At 47.2% G+C, this 18,289-nt stretch overlaps 1 protein-coding gene across 2 annotated transcripts in view; it reads left to right on the top strand.

The window, feature by feature from the left end:
* The window catches only part of LOC115074355 (bifunctional heparan sulfate N-deacetylase/N-sulfotransferase 3-like), a 416,141-nt gene that overhangs the window by 117,284 nt on the left and 280,568 nt on the right, over window positions 1-18,289 (top strand). For both annotated transcript variants that reach the window (XR_003852387.1, XM_029574134.1), the window contains exons 3-4: window positions 12,862-12,949; window positions 17,341-17,495. Coding sequence is in view for 1 of the 2 variants with exons in the window: in XM_029574134.1 (XP_029429994.1) it covers window positions 12,862-12,949; window positions 17,341-17,495 (243 nt within the window). In the remaining variant the exon portion in view is untranslated. The remainder of the gene's footprint in view (window positions 1-12,861; window positions 12,950-17,340; window positions 17,496-18,289) is intronic.

Raw genomic sequence — 18,289 nt, 5'->3', positions numbered from 1 at the left:
CCAGTCGCAAGACCAGCGACCGGGACCGCAACAGTACCCCCCTCTTACGCCCCCTCCTCAGAGGGCCTGGCTTACCAGGATGGTCCAGGTGGAATTGTTGCAGAAGAGATTTGTCCAAGATGTTACGAGCGGGCTCCCAGGTGTTCTCTTCAGAGCCGCATCCTTCCCAGGGTAGCAAGTACTCCCAGCGACGGTGGTGAAATCGTACATCAAGGACCTCCCGAACTTGGTACGTCGGTTCATCAGCGGCAGGGTTATCCGTTGGATCTGGCGGTCTCCGATTCAACCTAGAAAGAACTACTGGTTTAAGTAAGGAGACATGAAACACATTGGGGTAGATTTTCAAAAACGGCGTGTTCGTGTACTTTTGTTGGCGCTCCAGGCGCAAACAAAAGTACGCGGGATTTTAGTAGATACGTGCGTAGCCGCGCGTATCCGCTAAAATCCTGGATCGGCGCGCGCAAGGCTGCCTATTCCGTGTAGCCGGCACGCGCCGAGCCGCGCAGCCTGCCGCCATTCCCTCCAAGGCCGCTCCAAAATCGGAGCGGCCTCGGAGGGAATTCGCTAACGCCCTCCCCTCACCTTCCCCTCCCTTCCTCTACCTAACCCACCCCCCCGGCCCTGTCTAAACCACCCCTCCCTACCTTTGTTGGGGGATTTACGCCTCCCAGAGGGAGAAGTAAATCCCCGCGCGCCAGTGGGCCGCTGGCGCGCCTAGACACAACCCGGGGGCGGTTCCGGAGGGCGTGACCATGCCCCCGGACTGCCCCGGGCCGAAACCACGCCCCGGGCCCGCCCCCGAAACGCCGCGTCCCGCCCCGAAAACGGCGCGCCGCTCGGCCACGCCCCGACACGCCCCCCTCGGAAAACCCCGGGACTTACACGAGTCCCGGGGCTCTGCGCGCGCCGGTAGGCCTATTGAACATAGGCGCAGCAGCGCGCAGGGCCCTGCTCGCGTAAATCCAGGTGGATTTACGCGAGCAGGAAACCATTCTAACTCTCTCTGCGACTCGGAATGGCCCACAGAACTTAGGAACCAATTTCTTGGAGGGTAACCGAAGGTGTATGTTCTTGGTGCTTAACCAGACTCTGTCACCCGGTAGAAACACCGGTGCTGGTCGACGATGCCGATCGGCATACCTTTTAGCGGACCTCGCTGATGTAGACAGTCTGTTCTGAATGGAGTTCCAGAGGTTATGCAGCTGTTGAGCTGACAACTGTGCCGCTGGTGATGGAACGGTCACTGGCAGAGGTAACTGTGGCTTGAGTTGCTTCCCATAAACTACTTGAAAGGGAGACTTCCTTGTGACCGAATGAGTATGATTATTGTAGGAGAATTCGGCCCATGGTAGCAAGGCTACCCAATTATCCTGTCTTTCAGTAACAAAGGTGCGAAGGAAGGTTTTCAAAGAGCGATTCATACGCTCAGTTTGTCCATTGCTTTGCGGATGGAAGGCTGTGGACAGATTCAACCAGACTCCAAACCTTTTACACAGTGCCCTCCAGTATTGGGCAGTGAACTGCGATCCTCTGTCTGAGACTATATTCTGTGGCAGACCATGCACCTGGAAGATATGCTGTGTGAAAAGTTGGGCTAACTCCGGTGCTGATGGTAGCTTGGGCAGCGGAACAAAATAAGCCATTTTGGAGAAACGGTCCACTGTGACCCAAATGACCATTTTCCCCTCTGAGGATGGCAGATCAACCACAAAGTCCATGGCTAAGTGTGTCCAAGGTTCTACGGGAATCAGTAAAGGTTGCAGAAGTCCCCAGGGTTGCCCCGGCAAGGGTTTCTGTTTAGCACAAGAAGGGCAGGAACTGACATAGGCACAGACATCGTGCCTCATCTGAGGCCACCAGTTATAGCGATTTAGAAGTTCCAATGTTTGCTCCCGACCAGTGTGTCCACCGGTGAGGGAGTCATGAGTCCATAGTAACACCTCTTTTCGTAATCGCCGTGGGACTACAGTCTTGCACAAGGAATTCAAACTCATACTTGCTATATTGACTCTTGCTAGATCTAGGATGTACTGGGGGGAGTCCCCCTCTCCCTCTGGCTCGGTGGTTCTGGACAAGGCATCTGCTCGAATATTCTTGGTCGCTGGCCTATAGTGAAGAGTGAAGTTAAAGCGATTGAAAAGAGAGACCAATGGGCTTGTCTGGGATTTAGCCTCTGGGCCTTACATAGAAATTCTAAGTTCTTATGATCCGTGTAGACCAAGATGATGTAAGCAAGTGTCTAGCAGAAAAGCCTTCTTTAGATCCTCAAAAGCTTGACAGGCGGCTTCAGGCCATACTTTGGCGTCAGCTCCCCTCTTGGTAAGGGCGGTAAGAGGTACCACTTTAAGAGAATAATGAGGAATGAATTGTTTGTAGAAGTTTGTGAATCCTAGGAAACGCTGTAGCGCCTTTACTCCCGTAGGACGAGGCCACTCCTTAATGGCCGAAACTTTCTCGGGATCCATACGAAATCCTGTAGACGAGACGATGTATCCTAGGAATGGAAGGGATTCTTGCTCAAACAAGCATTTTTCCAACTTTGCGAAAAGGTGATTGTCCTTAAGAATTTGTAGTACTTGCTTCACGTGTTGCCGATGAGAGTCCAAATCTTGGGAGTAAATTAGCACATCTTCCAAGTATACGATAACTGAGGAATGCAACATCTCGCGGAGTACCTCATTCATTAAGGTTTGGAAGACTGCTGGGGCGTTGCATAATCCGAATGGCATTACTAGGTACTCGTAATGCCCATCCCTGGTGTTGAAGGCAGTCTTCCATTCGTCTCCAGGGCGAATTCAGACAAGATTGTATGCACCTCGAAGATTGAGTTTGGTAAATATCTTAGCTCCTTGCAATCTGTCCAGGAGCTCAGGGATCAATGGCAGGGGATAGCGATCCCGACGAGTGATGGTATTTAATCCCCGGTAGTCAATGCATGGTCTTAAGGTGCCATCTTTTTTCCCAATGAAAAAGAACCCTGCACCAGCAGGTGACTTGGAGGGTCTGATGAACCCCTTGGCAAGGTTTTCTGAAATGTATTTCCACTTTGCTTGTGTCTCAGGAAGATGACAGCCTGAATGCTGGATTGCAAGTTGTCTTACATTGCTGATACACAATCATTGCTCATTGGATGATACTACACTACTGTATTTTATTCAAGATTTCGGAGTGTTTGAGTCCCTGAGGCAGCAGCTGTTGAACTGCGAAACTCAGCCTGAGTCGGGCATTTTTATGAACACGTCTCTGCTTCAATAAAAGTATTGGAAAAGATCAAGGCATCTATTCCTTTGTGTACACCTGATTGCTATTATAGATCGCCTACCTCTTTGTTTTCTTTTTCCATCCAGCAGGGACAGGATGTAGGCTACTTTCACTGAATCAGAGGGGAACTGGCTTGGTAGCAGAGAGAATCTAATGTAGCACTGATTCAGAATCCCTCGACATGTCTTGGCATCCCCGGAGTAGTGAGGTGGAGCAGGTAGCTGGGTCGGTGCAGACACTCCCAGGGCAGGTACCTGGGGGTGCGCAGGTGGCGCCTCGGGAGGCGCAGCATCCAAGCGGTTAGCCAGCTGCTCAACAGTTGCAGCCAGCACATCCAGGCAGTGCTGCTGTTGTTGTAAATGTTGAGCCATTCCTGAAATGGCCTGCAGTCCCGAGATGTCCGCCGGGTCCATTGCCTTGCAAACTGTTCTCGCTGGAGAGGTGGACCCTTGGGCCGGCCGTGCAGATGGTGGAAAGGAGGTTGACGGGTCACCACCATGAAGATTGGCCGGGAGGCGGCTCAGAGCTGGGAGACCAAGCAAGAGCTTCACTCTTGAAAGCCCGCGGTCCCCCCAGGAGGAGCCTGTGAGGACCCGGGCCGCTGGGGCTTAGGAGAGGTCCCCCGGAGCAGGCGATAGTCTGTTGAAGCAGTCCGAGGTCGAGGCAGGCAACAGAACAGAAGAACGAAGATGTACCAAAGCAGAGACCAGGAAGTCAGTCCAAATATCTGGAACCAGAACCAAGGGAAGGAACAGAAGCTGGAGCACAGAACCTGAAGCAGGAATTGAAGCAGGAACACAGGAACGCAAGGCAACTAGTGACTCCAAGGAGTGTAAACCCTGTTGCAAGGCGATTTCCCTTGTCAGACGCCGGGTTTAAATACCCTGCCGGCGTCTGACATCATCTTAGCGGCCGGCCAGGACTCCGTGCTCCTGTGCCTTTAAAAGGCTCCCCCTTGCGCGCACGTGCCTAAGGGGGGCGGAGTCTGGGAGCAGAGCTTGGCGGCATCTCCCTCGTGGAGACACCGCCGCGGAGAGGCCTGAGAAGGCCCAAAAAACGCCTGATTGACAAACTGAAGAGTAGTAAATCACCTGGACCAGATGGTATACATCCCAGAGTTCTGAAGGAACTAAAAAATGAAATTTCAGACCTATTAGTAAAAATTTGTAACCTATCATTAAAATCATCCATTGTACTTGAAGACTGGAGGATGGCTAATATAACCCCAATATTTAAAAAGGGCTCCAGGTGCGATCAGGGAAACTACAGATCAGTTAGCCTGACTTCAGTGCCAGGAAAAATAGTGGAAAGTGTTCTAAACATCAAAATCACAGAACATATAGAACGACATGGTTTAATGGAACAAAGTCAGCATGGCTTTACCCAAGGCAAGTCTTGCCTCACAAATCTGCTTCACTTTTTTGAAGGGGTTAATAAATATATAGATAAAGGTGAACCGGTAGATGTAGTATACTTGGATTTTCAGAAGGCGTTTGACAAAGTTCCTCATGAGAGGCTTCTAGGAAAAGTAAAAAGTCAAGGGATAGGTGGTGACGTCCTTTCATGGATTGTAAACTGGCTAAAAGTCAGGAAACAGAGAGTAGGAGTAAATGGACAATTTTCTCAGTGGAAGGGAGTGGACAGTGGAGTGCCTCAGGGATCTGTATTGGGACCCTTACTTTTCAATATATTTATAAATGATCTGGAAAGAAATACGACGAGTGAGATAATCAAATTTGCAGATGACACAAAATTGTTCAGAGTAGGTAAATCACAAGCAGATTGTGATAAATTGCAGGAAGACCTTGTGAGACTGGAAAATTGGGCATCCAAATGGCAGATGAAATTTAATGTGGATAAGTGCAAGGTGATGCATATAGGGAAAAATAACCAATGCTATAATTACACAATGTTGGGTTCCATATTAGGTGCTACAACCCAAGAAAGAGATCTAAGCATCATAGTGAATAACACATTGAAATCGACGGTTCAGTGTGCAGCGGCAGTCAAAAAAGCAAACAGAATGTTGGGAATTATTAGAAAGGGAATGGTGAATAAAACGGAAAATGTCATAATGCCTCTGTATCGCTCCATGAATTCTGTGTACAATTCTGGTCACTGCATCTCCAAAAAGATATAGTTGCGATGGAGAAGGTACAGAGAAGGGCGACCAAAATGATAAAGGGAATGGAACAGGTCCCCTATGAAGAAAGGCTGAAGAGGTTAGGGCTGTTCAGTTTGGAGAAGAGATGGCTGAGGGGGGATATGATAGAGGTGTTTAAAATCATGAGAGGTCTAGAACAGGTAAATGTGAATCGGTTATTTACTCTTTCGGATAATAGAAAAACTAGGGGGTACTCCATGAAGTTAGTATGTTGCACATTTAAAACTAATCGGAGAAAATTCTTTTTCACTCAATGCACAATTAAACTCTGGAATTTGTTACCAGAGGATGTGGTTATTGCAGTTAGTGTAGCTGGGTTTAAAAAAGGTTTGGATAAGTTGTTGGAAGAGAAGTCCATTACCTGCTATTAATTAAATTGACTTAGAAAATAGCCACTGCTATTACTAACATCAGTAGCATGGGATAGACTTAGTATTTGGGAACTTGCCAGGTACTTATAGCCTGGATTGGCCACTGTTGGAAATAGGATGCTGGGCTTGATGGACCCTTGGTCTGACCCAATATGGCATGTTCTTATGTAACTGAAAAAAAATTTTTTTTTTAATTTATTTTTTATTAAGTATATTAATTACATTGAAATATACAGAAATGTATTTATAGTTATACATCAAAATACATAAAATGCAGTAGAAATTTACTTATACATTTCTGAACTACATAGAACATTTTTAGAAATATTGAAACCTACTAAACAAAACAAATTTCTTGAGCAGGTTAAACAAAGAAATATCACATCATTTTTGTGTCGACTGCTTCTTACTTTATTTTATGCCCCCACTAAGGATATCCTAGGGTTAGGAATCCAAATACTTGCGCAACTGTTCAGGCTGATTAAACATAAATTTTGAATTCTGATACTCAACTATACAACGACATGGGAAACGTAAAAAAAATTTGGCTCCTTTTTGAGTAACCTTTTCACGCAATGCTATAAACTCCTTCCTTCTACTTTGTGTACTAAACGCAATATCCGGAAAGATTCTTACTGGGAAGCCATGAAAGTTTAATTTTTGATATTTAAAATATGTTCTAAATACCTGATCTCTCTCTGCCATGTCTACAAATTGTACTATCAAGGTTGCTCTCATTTTGATTTCCATCTGAAAAATTTTTACTTGCACTTTAAAATCATAAAAATACAAAAGCGGACTTTTCTTTACTCAACCCTTCCAGAGTAATCTAGTAGTTGATGCAGGGGCAGTCCTACAAATACATTACACGATCTGTGTTTTCAATGTCTCTTGAGTTTAAGGTTGTTACGTGCGCCGGCCACGGCAGACCCACGGTTCGGCACCCTCACCTCTTTCAAAGTAATCCAGTGCTTGGTCCCTTGTCTCTGGCGGCTGTGGACCGCCAGCTCCGTCCTCGGGCCGCCCCTGGTGCCTCCGGCTCTGCTACTGCTCCCGGAACTCCATTCCAGGCATCTCCGCGTGGCCCGCGGAGAGATGCCATTCTGACCAGCGCCATGCCCCTCCCTAGGCGCGCGCGCACAACCAGACCTTAAGTAGGGCCCGCGGCAGGATCCTAGCCGTAGGCTCCGGATGATGACGTCAGCGGAGGTCCAGTATATAAGGCCGGACCCCGCTACCTCAGATTGCCTTTGCAACAGGTCCCCTCGCTGGTCGAGTGCTCGTTGCTTCTGCTGTTCCTGGTTCCTGATCCTGAGTATCCTTGTTCCTGTTTCCTCATTCCGTTTTCCTGTTCCTTCGTCTCCCCTTTGGACTGCTGACCTGGTTTGACCTCTGCATTGCATGACTACTCCGTTGCTTCTCTCCAGTCCCGGACCTCTGCATAGCCTGACTACTCCGTTGACTCTCTCCAGCCCTGGGCCTCTGCATTGCCTGACTACTCCGTTGCCTCTCTCCAGCCCTGGACTTCTGCTTCGTCTGACCTTCCACTTGCTTCTCTCCTCATTCAGACTTCAGCCTTGCTTACCAGCACTTCCAGATTGCCACCAGCGCTGAACCCAGCTTGCTCAACGACGCCTCTTCAGCCCTTGTCCTGGACGTGGCTTATTCAGGTTTTAGCCTGCTCTTGCTCGGGCACCCCCTGTCTGACTGTGTTCCTATTGGCGCCCAGGTCTCCGGGACTCTGCCTCGTCCAGTATGGACTGATACCCTCACCTGTTGCTGCCTCTGGGCTGACCTTGATCCATCCATCGACAATCACAGACGGAGGCCACCTAAGTCCAGCCAGCCCCGGCATCCAAATGCTCAACTCACGTGGAATGAGGGCTGGTATTGGTGAAGCACCAGCCGGCTTCCGTCCATCAGCCCTCTCTGCCTGCCAACGGTGGGGAGCCGTAGGATCCCTCCTACAGGTAGCGTCAACCCCACCTCGACCCAAGGGTCCACCTCCGGCGCAACAGACGTTTAGTTTGACTGAGATTTTTTTCAATCGTTTTGGTATATCATAATCTCAGAATTGTGTTTACAAGGTTTGCAGGCTTCTTTTTTTTATATTCTGCCGATAGGATAACCATGCTTGGGCCTGGCACTTCTAAGCATGTTCTGCCCCTGGCCCTTCTCTGCCCCGCATGGTTCAGTTTAAAGGTCAGAGCTTTGAAGCAGGGCTTGGGCAGAGAAGTGCTGGTGACAGGAGGTGTACAGCTGCTCCAGGACCCAGCACTGCTTTCCTGCTGTTAGGTCGGGTCAGGTCAAAGCAGATCAGAGGGGAAATAAACTGGAGCTGGGAGGAAGAGAGATTGGGGGCTTTGAGGGCTGGGTGGGAAAGATGAGTAGCTGGGTGTGAAGGGAAGAAACGAGAGAGAGGGAGGCTGTTGAAGCTAGGAAAGAGGAGTTGCTAGAAGTGAGGGACTGCTGTGGCTTGGGGTGGGGTTGAAAGAGGAATGCCTGGTGTGGGGGAAGAGAGAGGGTGGCTGCTGAGGCTGGGGGATGAAAAAGAAAGAGATGGGAGGTTGCGGGGAAAAAGGGGGGCTACTGGAGCTTGGGGGCTGCTTTGTCAGAGCCACTGCTGGTAGGTAATGTTACGTAAAGGGGTGTTTTAGTGTGCCCTTGGGCCTCAGCCCGACCCCAGATGGATCCAGGACCGCACCGAGGGTTGACGGCGTGTTCCACCATGGCAGACGGTCTTACCCTCCGCCAGGCCTGCAAGCTCCCAAGGCCAACAACAGGATGATGTTGGAAGTTGAATGGTCCTCCAACCATTCTGAGCCCTTTCGGACATGCCACTTGGAACGGCATGGAGAAGCAGGCCTGGCCTGAGGATGAAGGCAGACGGGCCTTGACATAAAGACATGACACAATGACGAAGGTGAAGACGTGTCACCAGGACTATGGAAGGCATAACATCAGGGCTGATGCGAAGACATCACGGACCAATGGTTGATGCGACAGCATCCCGGACCAGGGTCGATGCGATGACATCAGGAACAAGACTCTGAAGTGCAGACACGATGAGGAACTTGAAATCCAAACAAGACAAGACGCAAGGCAGGAGGACATTGGCACTGTCTCTTATGGCACCCTACTCAGTCCACCCGTGGGACTGGTCGTGGACCACCCTGTCCCACTGCGTGCCCTACACAGCCAGAGGAGGCTGGTCACGGACCACACTGGGAGTGGGACAAGCGCAGGAAGGATCCAGTCGAGGTGGGACTCCGACGACGAAGCCAATGTCATCCGAAGCACCAACACGGCTGGCAGGACAAGACTGCTCAGGAGCTCAGGACATCAGTCCACCTGCAGGCCTCTCCAACCCAGGAAAGACATCATCCGAGGGAGCAGGACCGACAGGACCAGAAGGCTCAGGAGCGCTGACGTGAACACCTAGAAGGGCAAAACACCAGGAGGCAAAACACCAGGGGTCGAACACCAGGACACCTGGACGAGGACCTCAGGCATGAAGACATAGCATGAAGACATAACTTGACATGGTGAGACAAAACGAAGAGGAGCTCCATGAAGAAGACCTGACGGAGCTCTGGCAGGCAGGAGCCTCCAGAGTGAAGTAACTCCGATGCAAGGCGACGACTGAAGTGACAGAGCAGCCCTTTATAGGGCTGGAGCAGGAAGTCCACTCCCTAGGTGGGGCCAGCACACTTCCTGTGTCTGGCCCTTTAAATCCTGAAAAGAGGCGCGCCGGCACCTAGGAGAGAAGCAGGAACTTGTGCAGGACCGCGGACAGCGGCCTGCACTGACGTCCTCTCGCAGAAGACATGGCTGGGCCTGGAGAGCAGGCTCTGATGACGGCAGCGGCTCCAGCAGCTGCAGGAGGCCCCGGGGGCGGCTCCAGCCGCCACTAGAACCCGGGGATGCGGCTTTCACGCCGCGAAGAAGGAGTGACGTTGGCGGCGGCTTCCAGCCGCGAAGAGAGGCAGAAACTCCGCGGCTCCAACCGCGCAACAAGGCCTGACTTCGGCGGCATCCGTGCCGCGTTGGGTGAAGAGGCAGCATGGATGAGTAAGTGCCTGCTTGTGGGGGGACCCGCAGGCAGGGATCCATAACAGGTAACTGTGTTACAGCAATGCAGATTCTCCTTAGGCACCTAATATCCTTGCACTGGTTCTGGAGAGGAATGTAAATAAGACAGGGAGAAAAAAAGGAAATGGAAATGAGACTCTGGAAAAGGATTTTGGAGAAAACAAGATGAAAGAAAAAGCTGTTATCATGTAGGCATATGCATAGTAGGATTTAGTACAATGAATTTGTTGTAAGTTCTTGGAATTCAATAAATATTGATATAATGTCATTAATATTCATGTAGAGTATGATATACTGACCGTTGAATTGTCTATTGCTTGTTATCAATGTTTTAAGATCATTTATAAGGTGTGGAGTTTTGCTATGCCACTCAGAGCTCTCACCTTTTGGGTTACTGCTGGTGACCTGTTTTATCTGTGCATTCACAATCAGATAATAAATATAAAGGAAGCTGGTTATTACAAATTCTGTTTCATTAGTTATTACAAATCTTTCTTTTAAAGCTTTTTAATTTGTTCCTCCAGAAATGTATAAAGCCAGCCGAAGGGGCCTCCCAAGGAAATCCCCCGAGAGTTCCCACACCAGCATGCACACTCACCCCCAGTTATCACCAGTCAGCCCCACTCTCCAGGCACACGTGCACACAGTCTCAGATACATAGTTACATCCACTGAAAGATTTCCCCCAGGAATGGAAGCAAATCTTGGAATAGACAGAAGGACAGAGCCGCAAAACAACCCCTAAAATGATATGCCAAACAAACTTATGGGCAAGGGCAATGATTTACCAGGTACACCCACACACATTCTCCCCCTACTCCTAGCAGATTGCCCTTTCATTCACCACAAGAAGCCAACACAACAACCAGGTCCAAAAGACAAGGAAAGTTTGAATTTGGCGCATTAAATCAGAGTTGTAAAAGCGTTTGTGCATTCTTGATGATGTCCACGTGTTTTCCACTCCATACAATGGAGCAGAGAAATAGCCTAGAGGTTAGTGCAGCGGGCTATATACCAAAGAAACAAAGATTCAAATTCCACTGTTACTCTTTGAGACCTTGGGCAGGTCACGTTACTCTCCAGGTACAAAATTAGATTGTGAGCCCTCTGGGCATAGGGAAATGCCTACAGTACCTGAATGTAATCCACTTTGAAGTGCTAAAAAGCAGAATATAAATAAAGCTTAAATAAAATAGCAAACTACATGCAGGCATCCAAAGTGTACCCTGACACACCCACTTTCTACTTTCAAACACATAACATTGCATGTACTCCATTTATGTTTACAATCATTTCTATACATGCATTCTACACATACATGCGTACAAGACATTTTTACATACAAAATCCCTTTAAAATGTAATCCAAAGAGTTGAGGCGATTATCACACTCTAGGAGGAAATGCATTTTCTCCAGTTTTGCACCGCATGGAGAGTCTGGCTTCTTGGGGCTCTCATTTGCTTTTGTCTGTATATTTTTATTTTCAGTCTGTGCTAACGTGTTCCGTGTGGGTGATCAGGTTGATGTATAGGGGTTGATGTGTAGGTTCTGTGTAGGAAGCGGTAGCAGTCCAGCTTGTTCTTTTGCTCAGCTGGAGGTGTATTGGTGTTCTAGGGCTCAGTGTAATATTTGCAGTGTTGTCTCTTCATAGGTAGGGCTGTTATTGTTCAAGTTTATAAAGTTCAACTTTTATCCTCCATCGCCTCAGGTACAAACTTAGGCCTGGATTTATCAAATGCACTAAATATTGCATGCGATAGGAAAAGGGGCGTATTTTATGGTAATAGGCTGTTTATTGCAAAGTGCGCTATCTTAGCGCTTTGCATAGGTATTAGCGCAAACTGCGATAACATTTTCACACTTTGTGATAAGTGCCAGAATTGTTGTATTTCCTACCTACAACCACTGGGGGGGGGGGGGGGGGGGAGAGAGAGAGAGAGACTACCTGTTATCCAGGTAGAGAGTCCATCAAGTTAGGTTGAGAGAACATTGCACAAATCTCATCTTTGGGTGAGTTTCCTCACTCCGAAGGTCATGAAAACTTCACAAGAGTGCACTATTCTGTTCGTACGTCGCACTCTGAATGTCAAAGTGGCCCCTAACCCCTACACTAATACCTAAACTTCACCTCGAGTAGCTAGGTGGGCCTCATATAGAGGTATAAATAACTACCTAGTATGCGGGCCTTATAGCTAGTCTCTCTCTCTTTCTCGCTCGTGCTCTCTCTCTCTCATTGTATAATTTGTAGGGTTTTGTTTTCCTGCCAGGGAATTTGTGTTGCTTTTACTGAGGTGACAACAGAATTTACCCTTTTTACATTTTTATGTTGGATGAGTTGTAGTGGGAAACCTTCTGGCTCTGCTCAGCACTCATTGTTACAGGAGTGTATAGCACTCAAAGTGCAGAATTTCTGTATGGAACTCAGCCTTCGCTGGTGGTGTCCGATCTTCTATGGGAAGGGATGGGGGTGTGATGTTACTGGGGAGCAGGTGCAGGTAGGGATTGTGCTGGGCGAAGGAGAGATCCCTGGAGAGGCTGCGGGAGGTGCTGAAAGTAAAGCTAGCATTTTTTCAGTTGGGGAAAAGTCACCAATTTCAGATTTCTCACGGGGTGCTAGTTACCCTAAAGCTGACCTTGCCTTGACTGGGGATCTCTACCTTCTTCCAAAAGGAGAGCTGGGCTTATTTTAAAGGGCAGCATCATTTTCTCCCCTCTGAGACCTGGCGACAGTACTGAAGGCCGACTCCAAGACTAGGTAACTCAGGACCCGCTCTGGTCGAAGAGGTCTTGTGTCTCGTGGACTGGGTAATAACCTGCACTGTATTTTAGTGAGGGAAGACAGGGATTGGAATTCGGTAAATCATCATCTAAAAACTGGGATTTGATTTCAAGACCAGATTCATTGGAAAAGTGAGCAGTGATTGGAATAAGGAAATGAACCTCTTTCTAATGTTAAACACATTCTGTGTTTCAGGCCCTGCTCAAAACTCAGAATGAAATGAGAACAAAAGTTGCTAATTTTACATTCAACCTGGGATTTTCGGGGAAGTTCCACCATACAGGTAAGACTATAAGATGAAAACCACCTGCACAGACTGTACATTCACTGCTCCATGTCTGCATTAACTTATTCCCAGCTGCATTCATTTCTGACAACTACTCAAGACCTGGATTGACCACAGATAGAAACCAAATGCTGGGCTCGATGGAGTTCCTATATTCTTATGATTTTATTTCTGCTTGCATAAACCCTGCTGGAGTACACATCAATAAGTCCAAGGGACACATCTAGCCTCTGTTCTCCCAATGTCTTTATTTCCCAAACTCGGCGATAAGGTTCTCCCTAGAGGAAAAGGATAACCTCCTGGGTCCTGGGCATTTGCTATCAGTTCCTTTAATGAACAGCAATAAGCAAGTTGCACACAAGACCAGTATTCCAGCATAACTTTACTGATGAAATCTCTCGTAAATAGTTTCCATTAAGTAAATCACAATAGTAAATCTGTGAATCTTTGGTTCTGTGATCAGGTCTGGGTGGGTGGAAATAGCTGGGCACTGCAGTGGAGAGTGGTTCTCACTGCCAGATCCTCTCATCAGCAATGCCTAAATAATAGTGTCTGTAATAGAAACACAGAAATATTATGGCAGAAGAAGACTGCCCATTCACACCAACTCTTCAGCTTCACAATGCCTACCACTCCCTCAGAAATCCCCTGTGCTAGTGCTTTCTGTCCTTTGTTCACCACCTCCACCCTTTCATTACTCCTTATTCTACCCTTGCTCACCCTCATCCCATGACCTCTTGTTCTAGAGCCTCCTTTCAGTTGAAGGAGGTCCATCTCCTGTGCATGGAAACTTGACGGGTATTTATTATTTATATGTCTCTATCCTGTCTCCCCCATCTCGTCTCCCCTCTAGGGTGTACATGCTTAGATCTTTAAGTCTATCCCCATATGTTTTAGAATGAAGACCACTGACCATTTTAGTGACCTCCCTCTGGAGCGACTCCATCCTGTTTATATCCTTTTGAAGGTTCGGTCTCCAGAATTGTACTCAGTATCCCAAGTGAGGTCTCACCAGGGACCTATACAGGGACAATATCACCTCCCTTTTTCTGCTGACCATTCCTCTTCCTGTGCACCCAAGCAGCTTTCTGGTTTTCCTGTTGTCTTATCCACCTTTTTGGCCACCTTGAGATCATCAGATACAAATATCCCTAGATCCTTCCCTTCTTTTGTGTTTAGAAAAATTTCACCCCTATACTGTACTGCACCCTTGGGTTTTTGGAGCATTATATATTACCTGCCAGATTCTAGACCAATTCCTTAGCTTTGATAGAGCCCTTCTCATGTTTTCCACACTTTACCCTGTTGCAGAGTTTGGTATCATCCACCTAAAGACAAACCTTTCCCAATAGTTCTTCCACAATATCTAATGAAAATATGAAAAGAACCAGTCCAAGGCCTAATCCTTATGGTATACCACCTATAATACCCCCTCTCCTCAGGGGGAACTCCAGTCACCACTACCTTTTGTCAACTCCAACTTAACCAGTCAGTCACAAGGCCCATACCAAGGGTGCTTAGTTTATTTATGTCACCTATGCAGTCCTGTGTTAACTTACTGAAATCCAAGTACACTACATCTAGTGTTCTCCCCTGATCCAATTTCATTCACCCAATCAATGAAATTGATCAGATTTGTCTGATAAGCTCTACCTCTGATAAAACCATGCTGCCTAGGATCTCATAATCCACTGGATTCCAGAAACTGCAATGTCCTCTATTTTAGCAATGATTCCATTAATTTGCTCACTACAGAGGTCACACTGAGGAGAGAAGTTCCCAGCCTTCTTCTTTCTTCCACTTCTATGAATAGGAACAACATCCGCCCATCTCTAGATCTTCAGAACTACTCCAAACTCTAAAGAAGCATTGAAAAGGCAGCCAGAGGAGCTACCAGGACATCTCTAAGTTCTTCAGATATATCCATCTGGCCCCATTGCTTTACCTGCTTTCAATTTAGTTAGCTCCTCATAAACAGTCTTCTGAAAATTGTTTGTGCTTTACCTTGCTTCCAGTCCTATCTGTGTCCATTTTCTTGTCTTTCTCCAGGCCCTTCCTCAGTGAACACCGAACAGAAATATTTGTTTTCAATTTTGCTTTTTCCTCATCAGCCTCTACATATTCTTCCCCTCACCTTTGAGCCTCACAATGCCTCCTTTGCAATTCCTCTTCCATTCCTGCTTTCCAGACTAACCCACAGTGCCTCCTCCTTACCTTGTAAGCCCTGCAATTCTGTTGCTTTAATATTATTTTTTATATATAGTGCCATCACTCTTCCCTTCCTTCCTAACTATTTTTTCCTGAATAGGTTGTCATATAATAAACTTTGTACCAGGAAGACTGCCCTGAATCTTCCAAATTACAATGTATTTGTTTTTTTGTTCTAATTCTCGTATTTGATATTCTTTGTAAATCCCTTTTTTATCCTACTCTGTTTACCTTTATGGAGTAATAATAATGTAGATTGCCTTTGCCCCCTCTTCCCCAGTCTGCTCAGTTACAGCAGCTCTGGTCATCACCCCTCCTATCACCCTTCTAACTTAAGGAGTTGTGTCAGCCTGCAAGAGATCTTGTATTAACTCTTGTGCCATTTACTGGGAATTGTAACCAAGCTGTCAAGCCATTGATGCAAAGTGACCCCCATCTCCCCCCATCATACCCGCGACTACTAAACTCTTACTGTTGATCCACTTTGCCATCTCCCCTGGAAACTTCACAGAGACCTACCACCACTTGGAGCAAGTGGGCACAGTCAGCTCCTCCTTTGTGCCCTCTACTGTGCATTTCCATTCCTAAACCAATACGCGCCCTTGACTTTACACTACCTCTTCCCCCTTCCTGTCCTAACTCCACCGTCCTGTCTTGAATTCTGATTACTGCCACCTCTGTCGGAAGGTTATTCCAGACATTCATCACCTTCTCATTAAAAAACGATTTCTTAATAATTTTCCTGAGTCTTCCTCCCTTTAATTATTTAAAATTCTTATATTCCACTTCTTCCAGAAGTAACTTTACCCAGTGCAGATCACAAATTACAGTTATAATGTCACAAAAACAGAGAGGCCAATGGAATATCGGGTGCTCAGGCCAGCGCACTGGTTAACTCTGAATTGAACGTGTGTTTTGGATGCTCTAAGCTAATGCCTGATATAATAACGGGATTAGCGCATCCAAAACATGCATCTAATCAAGTGTGTAGCTAATAGCTAAATTTATGTAGACAAGGTTATTAGCCATTACTCTGGGATGTAAAAAATGCCCACGCACCAAACTCGCCCTGTTTAATACGGAAAATTTAACGCCAGCCCCAGGCTGGAGTGGAGGAGTAGCCTAGTGGTTAGAGCAGTGGGCTGTAAACCACGAGATCAGAGTTTGAGTCCTGCTATCGCTCCTTGTGACCTTGGGCAAGTCACTTTACCCTCCATTGCCTCAGGTACAAACTTAGGGGGTCATTTATCAAAATGCGATAAGGCGTTTTCGCATGCGAAAAGCCCCGCTAATGCATGCAATAGGCCCTTACCGCATGCGAAAACGTGTTTAACGCATGCAATCGCACCATATCGTATGGTGCAATGCAAATTCAGAAAATAGGAGGAGTTAGGGGCGGAGAGTGGGCTGGGTTAGCCTGTCTGCGAAGAGCTATCGCACAGCCATAACACCAATTTTAACTACACCTCTTTGAATTGCGTTAGGCTGTGCGATAGCTGCCGTGACCGTGCGGTAAGGTTTCATCGCCCTTTGCGATGTCTCCTGTAAGGCCTATTTCAGGTGACTTGAAGGGTCCAGATCCCTGGGGAGAGAGAGAGAGAGAGAGAGCCTGGCCATAATGTCATGGCCCATAGGTAGGTATTTGTATCCCTATGGTAGGCCCACCTAGTAACTCGAGGTGGGGATTAGATAAGAGTGTAGGGGGTTAGGGGCCACTTTGACATTGTACATGACACCTGCGAACAGAACAGTGGTCTCATGAAGATTTGATGACCTTTGGAGTGAGGAAACTCACTCCAAGATGAGATTTGGGCAAGGTTCTCTCAACCTAGCTTGATGCAGGAGTAGAGCTGTTGCTGGGATCAGTGGATTTGATCCTCTCGTTATTTTGCAGGAAGAAGAAGAGAATGCAGGAGTAGACCTGTTACTGAGATCAGTGGACTTGATCCTCTCGTTATTTTGCAGGAAGAAGAAGAGAATGCAGGAGCAGAGCTGTTGCTGGGATCAGTGGATTTGATCCTCTCGTTATTTTGCAGGAAGAAGAAGAGAATGCAGGAGCAGAGCTGTTGCTGGGATCAGTGGATTTGATCCTCTCGTTATTTTGCAGGGACAGAGGAAGAGAATGCAGGAGATGATCTGCTGCTGGGATCAGTGGATTTGATCCTCTCGTTATTTTGCAGGGACAGAGGAGGAGGATGCAGGAGATGATCTGCTGCTGGGATCAGTGGATGACTTCTGGTGGTTTCCTCATATGTGGAGCCACATGCAGCCTCACCTCTTCCACAATGAATCTTCACTGGTGGAGCAGATGATTCTGAACAAGAAATTTGCCCTGGTGAGTAAAACCGTTCTTCCCAATAGACTGAGTGTCGATGTTCAGTACTTGAAGAGGAGTTCTAGGCTCTGCTAGCTGTTAAGCTCCCCTTTCCCTTACTTCCCTCAGCTTCCAGGGTTCAGCAAGTTATACTAAGGACCATCTGTGCATTAACTTACTCACACATACACCCACATGCCTGTCTCTCTCTATAAACCAACATAAAAGAAGCATATTACTGAAGGCTTAAAAACAAAGGAATAGTTTATTTCATGCCCGCATGTCATGTATCCTTCCTTACAGAGCACCTTCATGGGGGAACCCTTCCTTTTCTACTGATGTGCCAGCAGCTAAAGCATGAAAAGCTGGCAAGTTGCCAAGCCAAAGGTTTACGTTCATTCCCATAAAAGGAGACAGGAGTTTTACTGCTAAAATGACCAAAGTTCATACTTGCTTCACAGCATCTCCCCTCTGCTCATGTGCCAAGTCCTGGTATTTCAAAATTGTACCTTGGTGACTCCAGGGCAGGTGTTAGAAATGCTGGAGCTTAGGGCAGAAACAAAGAAGAGGGTTCCCGCCCTCTAGATCATGCATGCCTTTCCTCCTCTTCCAGCCCTACATTGATTGGTTCAATGATCCTCTTCATAAGTTTTATCAAATCACCTGAATAATTTAGCACAGACTAGAAGAAGCTGTCGATTCTTCTCCAGATAGTATAAGATGATCCAGTTCCTAAAACAGTGCATTATTGAACCCCCAATAGTAATACTATTTCGGCTTTCTATGGCCCTCTGTGCAGGGCACATTACAGTTAG

The sequence above is a fragment of the Rhinatrema bivittatum genome, chromosome 1 (assembly GCF_901001135.1).
Source record: "Rhinatrema bivittatum chromosome 1, aRhiBiv1.1, whole genome shotgun sequence".
Classification (NCBI taxonomy): domain Eukaryota; kingdom Metazoa; phylum Chordata; class Amphibia; order Gymnophiona; family Rhinatrematidae; genus Rhinatrema; species Rhinatrema bivittatum.
Note: the sequence above shows the minus strand (reverse complement) of the source record. Positions and strands in the feature narration are given on the sequence as shown.